Source organism: Merops nubicus, unplaced genomic scaffold (assembly GCF_000691845.1).
Source record: "Merops nubicus isolate BGI_N331 unplaced genomic scaffold, ASM69184v1 scaffold16198, whole genome shotgun sequence".
NCBI lineage: Eukaryota > Metazoa > Chordata > Aves > Coraciiformes > Meropidae > Merops > Merops nubicus.
The window spans coordinates 54,523-61,623 of record NW_008626493.1 but is presented as its reverse complement, the minus strand read 5'-3'; the positions used below and the strand labels follow the sequence as shown (position 1 = coordinate 61,623).

The 7,101-nt window shown below is 39.7% G+C and overlaps 1 protein-coding gene across 1 annotated transcript in view; it reads left to right on the top strand.

Annotated features, from left to right (window-relative positions):
* Positions 1 to 944: 944 nt before the first annotated feature.
* The window catches only part of EPHA5 (EPH receptor A5), a gene marked incomplete at its 5' end in the record, with an annotated part of 51,006 nt that continues 44,849 nt past the window's right edge, over positions 945 to 7,101 (top strand). Inside the window, 2 exons of the mRNA XM_008946031.1 lie at positions 945 to 1,069; positions 3,946 to 4,105. Of these exons, the coding sequence (XP_008944279.1) occupies positions 945 to 1,069; positions 3,946 to 4,105 (285 nt within the window). The remainder of the gene's footprint in view (positions 1,070 to 3,945; positions 4,106 to 7,101) is intronic.

Below are 7,101 nucleotides of genomic sequence, written 5' to 3'. Positions count from 1 at the left end.
TATATTAGAGACTGAATTTCTCCCGTCCCCTTTTCTTTTCTCTCAGTGTTGTTTGCTAATCTCTGGCATGAAATACCTGGGGTGCTAGGGTTGCATTGCCCATAGCAACTTTTGCTAAGGAGCTGGCAGGGGTGGTAGCAATCACAACTTGAAAAGTCTCTGCAGATACTGGATTGAAAACAAAGGATCCAGCCTGTTTCTGATGCACATGTGTGCTGCAAAGGGCAGATAACCTTTCAGGGCTGAATCTTAAAATAATCAGCAGAGCTGGTAGAGCTGCTTTCATGCTGCGGCTTCCCCAAGCATGCCATGAGCTTCCAAACCATGGCTGCCATTAAAATCTTTACAGTTGCCATTTGCAAGGAATTAGCATTGCTGTGTGAGTTGTAACACCCCAGCGATATTTATGGAGCACAACTGAATTATAAAGCTTGTAATGGCCTTTCTACCCTGTTCCTTGCTTCTGGAAGGAGGGGGGTGAAAGATGCCTAGGCTTTTAACTTCTGTACAAGTCAAAAAATAGTTAAGAAGCCCACATTATGTGAGGTTTTCTGAAAGAAAAAAAAAAAAAATAGATACCTTCCAGGCAAGCAAAAGAAAGCAATATGTAATCCATATGTGATTGTGGCAGTGTAGCCCCCGACACATCTGAAAAGGCAAGTTGCAGGGTTGATGTGTTTGAAAAGTGCTTGAAAAGACAGCGTTGGTGTGTGAGCTGCTGATAGTAGCTTATGTTGTAACTTTGCTCAGGTGGGTGGTGCTGGTCAGATCCTCAGCTGCTGAAAATCTGTACTAGTCCAGTCACTAAAAGCAGGCAAATACCACGGAGGTGAAAACAGACCCTGCTGATCTGCAGTAGCTAAAAGATCACCTTGCATTTGAGGATGCAAGACCGACTTACTAACCGTAGTTTTTGTCTGTTCTGTTTTTCTCCTGTCTTGCAGCACCTTCTCCAGTCAGTAGTGTGAAAAAAGGGAAGATAACTAAAAATAGCATCTCCCTTTCCTGGCAGGAGCCAGATCGACCCAACGGCATCATCCTGGAATACGAAATCAAATATTTTGAAAAGGTGTGACGGACTGATTGCTGAGCATCCCAAGTACCTTCTCTTTACTGTCCTCTTCTTTTAGTAATAATTATTTAAGTCCTGGAAAGGAATGGAGCAATTTTATGCATAAATCAATGTCAGATTGATTTTGCAGTAAATGATTAGGAAGACTTGAAATGAGGGTGTTGTTTTCCATTAGTATGCCACTTCTCTTGAACAAATACATTAAATCTGTGTGTCAGATTCCTCTCCAGCCTTATCACATTAAGATAGAGCCTGCTCATTTGTTAAAAATAGGAGGGGTTGAGGATCGAGCATGTATCTCCTCCCGGAAACATCAGGCTGTCCTTTGCCTTTGGTATTTCAATTTCTCACCTGATTTTGCATCCACGGTGTAAGGAGAGGAGAAAGGTTTTGTGTAGAGATTGCATCTCCCCTAACATGAAGAAGGGCATCCTGGCTTTAAAAGCTTGCCTGGATTTTCAAGCTCTTGCTCTAATGGGAAATGCTCTCTCTCTTCCTGCAAAACTTGCCTCTCCTAGTCTTCGTTTCCAGTGATCAATTTTTCTCTTCCTCCAAAATTAAATACAGTTTAAATGAAAATGGCAGCAAATGCACTTTGTCTAAATAGCATCTTTTGAGCAATGCAACCTTAGATCTTTGGAAATCTTGTGTTTCCAAAAATCAGGTTTGCAAGGGTTGGCTGAGTAGAAGTTTTGTGCCTTAGCTGGTATTGTAAGGTGTCCTTGTTTCTTCTGAAACAGCCTGGATTTTTACACGAAAACGAGAGAGAAATAATGAAATGGAGTCACAGTTCACTTTTGGGGGGTTGAATTTCTATTTTAAGGAAGATCTTCTATTAGTTTTGTCTTTGATCCAGATGCAACCACTCAACATGGACCAGGACTGTGTCCTTAATCCTCCTCTCTTGTTTCTCTGATCATGGCAGGGACTTGCTCAAGCAGCCCATGCAAACAGGGGAAAAAAAATCTCTGAAATCTTCTGCATCAGGATAAAATCAAGAGTATTTTTGCAAGTTGAGGGACCTTGGGCAAGGGCACATGATGCATGTGTGGCTTAAATAGGGCTGAGGTTTTCAAAATGATGAAAGCACAAATCAAGAATCAGAATAAGCTGTTGTGGGAAATAATCCATTACTGATTCTTTTATTAACTTGTTTGACTGTTGTAGCCCATTGAATCCTTACTATGGAGTGACCTGGGAAGATTAGCCTCTAGAAACCTTAATAATGAGCAAATAGTTAATGCAGAAAAATCCATAAGTTTGTTTGTTTTACTTTGTTTTCAAACAAGTTGGGGGAGGAGGGGATGGGCTGGGCTTAAAATGTTTTATTAGTGGTACAGAACTAGTCAAATAGCTTCAGTAAATAGTTCTTCAAATGCAAGTCCTTCACGGGGAGGTAGCTACAGCCAGCCTAAATTTAGGCTGATTTGATGTATTTCTTTCAGAATGAAGTCTTGTCTTTACAGTATGAAGCTTAGGGTTTTCTATAGGAAGGCTCAAGTATTTAAATGTTTGGAGAAGCCAGCAGAGTATTGAAAACCTAATTGTGCTGACATACAAGCAAAGATATGACCTAATATTCACTTACTGCTTTTTAAACAGTCATTGAGTTAGATTTGGGATGTCATTCGTAATCCTTCTTGTTTGTTGCTGCTGTCATTTATATTCCCTCGGTTTTCAGTCTTTCCTAAGGGTAAACTCAGAACATTAATTTCCAAGGGATGAAAATGATCTATATGAAATGTTTTGGAAAATTGAGTTTTGCCAGATTGCTCCTTAACAAGGCAAAAAAAGGCATAGATATACCCCCCGCACACACACATATTTCCAAAATGGTCATGGATAGCTACAGGCTTCAATGAAAAAATTTACAGATTTTCCGACACTTCCTACAAAATATCCTGCATTTGCAGATTCCCAGGGCCTTACCGAAGCACATTACTGTCTATGGAATGTTGCCCATTAAATTAAAAAGAGAAGATAAAAATCAGTTCAGATCCTAAGAGCTATGCAGAACTATTGATAGGGAACTACTAAGAACTCCTGTTTACCTCATAATAATTTGGATCTGAGAGGATAGAGTGAATAAAAAGCAGTTTCCAAGTTTGTAGACCTTAATTTATGAGCTCTTGTCTAGAATATGCACTACAGTAAATAATTCTAAGAGTAATTACCAAGCATTTGAGTGAAATTTTAATCAAAGAACTGAAACTCTTTCACATTAGAAACTGATGTAAATGAAGATTTATTTCAGCAATTTTTCTTGCAAGTTCAATGCTTCAGAAGAACAATGCAAAATTAGGTATTTTCCTGGAGTTTTGGTTTATTATTCCCTTCCCAAGGTCTAATTTGTGGTTCCAGAAATGCCAGCATAAAGTTGTACAATGTATAATATATTATTCTCTTTTAAATCTAATTACATTACTGGGTAGTCATTTTGTTATAAATGAAAATCCCTTTCTAAGGCAGTGGGACTTTTTTTTCCACTTACCCCTGCCTTGGGATTGATCTTTGTAGGATGAACTTTTCAGTTGCCCCAGGCTGTGCACGTCTCAAGCAATGGAAAGCTGCTCCTACTGCAGATGTCAGTTTGGTCCCTGTATTATCATTTCTGGGTGGAAAATCCCAGTGTTCTGTTTCATACCTCCTAGAGTCATTGATTATAAAGGACAAAATCATATCTCACATTTGTACTGCAGAAAGGGCCTTCAGAAGGGCAGTTTTGAGGAAGAGATCCACAAAGATGCATATTTTAGTCATCCTTTGTAATGTTGCTGGGGGGGGGGCGTTGTTAAGAGTCTATCTTCTCTTAGAGCTACTATTTGTGTGTTTGAACTTTGTGTCTTTTTTTTCGGGGTGGGGGTTGGTAAAAGGACCAGGAGACGAGCTACACTATCATCAAATCCAAAGAGACGACGATTACAGCAGATGGCTTGAAACCAGGCTCTGCATACGTCTTCCAGATCCGAGCCCGGACAGCTGCTGGCTATGGTGGCTTCAGCCGAAGATTTGAGTTTGAAACCAGCCCAGTGTGTAAGTCCTTTTAATTACTGCCAGCCTGTGTCTCTGGAACGGTTGCCAGAAAAAAGTCAGGGGATCGATACCTTTGCAGAAGACTCTTCCTTGTCCTCACCTTGTCCCGTGACTTTGGAAACATCTGGCACATCATGACCGTGCACCAGACAGGCTAACATCTGCCCTTGCTTCCTTGACTCATGTGATGAGGTAGAAGGTAAAGTCAGGATATCTGCAGCCTCCAGAAATTCATAGAGTTCTCTGCTTAGGAAAATCCTGTATTTATGAGAGCGGATGTAAGAGAGGTCAAGGGCCCTCCTTTTAGAAGGGACAGAGGGAATGGGACCTCCTTCTCCACACCTCTTAGTGGCTGTGTGCAGAGGATGCTCAGCTCTCTTAAATATCTGCTTCTGGGGAAAAAAATCTGAAATGGTTCCATTTTGCAAGGGGAAGAATTGGACCAGAGTTAGCATCTTTTGGTGCAAGTTCCTGTCAAGTTGAAAGATGATTTCTGCTGGCTGCCAATGCCACAGCCTTGAGGAGAAGAATTTGACTTGTGATCAGAAATGGGGAAAATGTGCACTTTAGGTGCAGGACTTCTGCTTGGCCTGTTGCAAATTTGTGGGGTTATTTATTTATTTATTAATGAATCTGTTCATCCAGGTCTGGATTCTGAGGCAGATTCTGTGGCAGGGTGCATGCAGAGGCTCAGTTGCTCTTTCCTTTGTGTTCAGGCACAGCTGTGAGGAAATTCTTTCTGTCCCTATTACTAAATTTTTACAGAGATGTCAAAGATAGTTTTCTCTCTCAGAAAATATGCCCTATCTATTTCAGTTTTTACAACTGTCATTTATTAATTTTTTATACTGTTTGCATGGAAGAGAAATTTTGTGGTGGAAATACTCTCTACATTCCTGTGGGAAAGAGCCTGTTTTCTGTATGTTTTCCTTGGAAATTTATATTCATCAATACTTTGATGACTGTTACTCCAGTTCATTTCAAATTCATCATCTTTGAGAAGAAGATGCCAAGCTGTCCTTTCAATGCATGCTACCTTTGAGGCTGTAATAGATTTTAAAGGAATCATTGTACACGTGCAGATATAGCTGTGGAGCCAGTGATTGAACTAATACAGTGCAAATTGCATCACAATGCAAACATTAATGCAATAAGAATGGTCTATTTAATGTATTTCTTATTGTATTAACCATTAATCATGCTCTATAAGCAGCAACAAAATCTCGTTATGCCAAAAATTATTCTATATTAAACTAAGGAAATTTTGCTTGCAGTTGGAAAGTTTCTAGTTTAGAGTCATTTCAGTACTATTGTGTTCCAGACTATTAATAAGTCATACATGAAATATATGCACATTTGATCCAATGGCATCAATACCTATGACCCTTAGTCTAAAAATAATGCTACTTCCATAAAGTCCATGGTGTAAGTATCTGTGTTAATCAGGATTTTTTTTGAGGACATCACATAGTCTTTGACCACTTTAAATCCCTTGAGTCATTTAGCCACATGTGTAGCCCAGTCTTTTTAGCATTTTCAAGGCAGAGGAGTAGGTACTTCTCTGATACCAAGGAGCTGCTGGTGTACTAGCTACTTGCATAGTCTCCACTTTGGGAGCTGGGAACTGTTCCTTTGTTGGACAAAGCTCTGGCTGAAGCAGGATTTAACCAGATGTTTAAACACTTGGTAGAATTAAAATGCAACATAAGCCTCAGAATCTTGCAAAATGGAAAAAAAAAAAAAAAAAGTTTGGCATTGAAGACCTTTTAAAAAGCAATTTCTATTTTTTTTTTTCCAAGGCCCTGTATAAAGTAAATATTAGTGCTGGGAGTGTGACCAGACTCCCACTGCTTTCCTGCACATCCTGGAGGATCTGAAAGCAAGCACAGATCAAAATCTCACTGCTACATCGGAGTTGAGATCTGAACCTCTCGTTAGAGCCAAAACAAATTATTTTGATTCAAGCACAAATGAAAACCTTTCAGTGACTGTTGTGAGAATCAAAACCAGCTTCCAGACTCATTTGGACTAAACAACAGGTTTTGTTTCCAGTTCACAAGGTTTCTGTAAAGTTATTTTTAATACACTTGGAGAAAATACAAAACACCAGTCTGAGAAATGCAGTAGGGGGGCAGAAGCCGTAACTTGTTCTGGACTTTTCTCTTTTTCCAAATTTAGAGGGATTTTACATACTACTGCCTGTAAGTCCAGTTCTGCAAAGCACTGCAGTGCAGCCAGGGCTGCATTTTTCAGCAGAAGGTTTTTTATTTGCATGGAAGCTGTTGCTGGGATGTCCTCCTTTCCAAATCCTACCAAGCTCATCTAACCCTGATAAAACTAGCCTTGCCAAAAGCTGTTTTTGACTGGATTGGTGAGCTAATCCAACCGGTCGTCTGAGCAGGAGTGAGAATGTGTCACAAAGTCGAGGAGGGGCAATGCAGCTCCCCTCACCCCCAGCTTTAAATGGCAGCAAGGTCCCAGCTTGGCTTATGAATTCAGGCTTTTTAGCTGCCATAGATCACAACAGGATTTATCTCATTTCTTCATCCCTTGATCTGTGAGAAAAAAACACCAGTCACATCTTAATGTTCTCCTTTAAATGTTTTCCTTTTTAATTATTTTGTCAAGAAAGCAATAAAACATCATCTTAAGGAGCCTCCATAAATTCATGGGGCTAATAAAATCTCTGGATGATGGCACACGTTTGGAGCAGTTAACATTAAATATTTAATGTATCATGGCCAATCCTTCTGAAATCATTTACATTGCTATAGCAGGTCTGCACTGCTCACCACTGAGCACCAGAGAGCTCCCATATGAAGAGCTTCTTGAAAACCATTGCAGATCAATGTTTAATGCCATACCTTTTTGTCTTACTTTTCCTTTAACAATTAATATGGGACTATATTCAAGTTATTTTATAGCCTCTATAAAGTTAATCCTGTGCTAATAACCCCTTTGTACTTCAGTCATTTAGTTAAAGGCTTCTTCAGTGT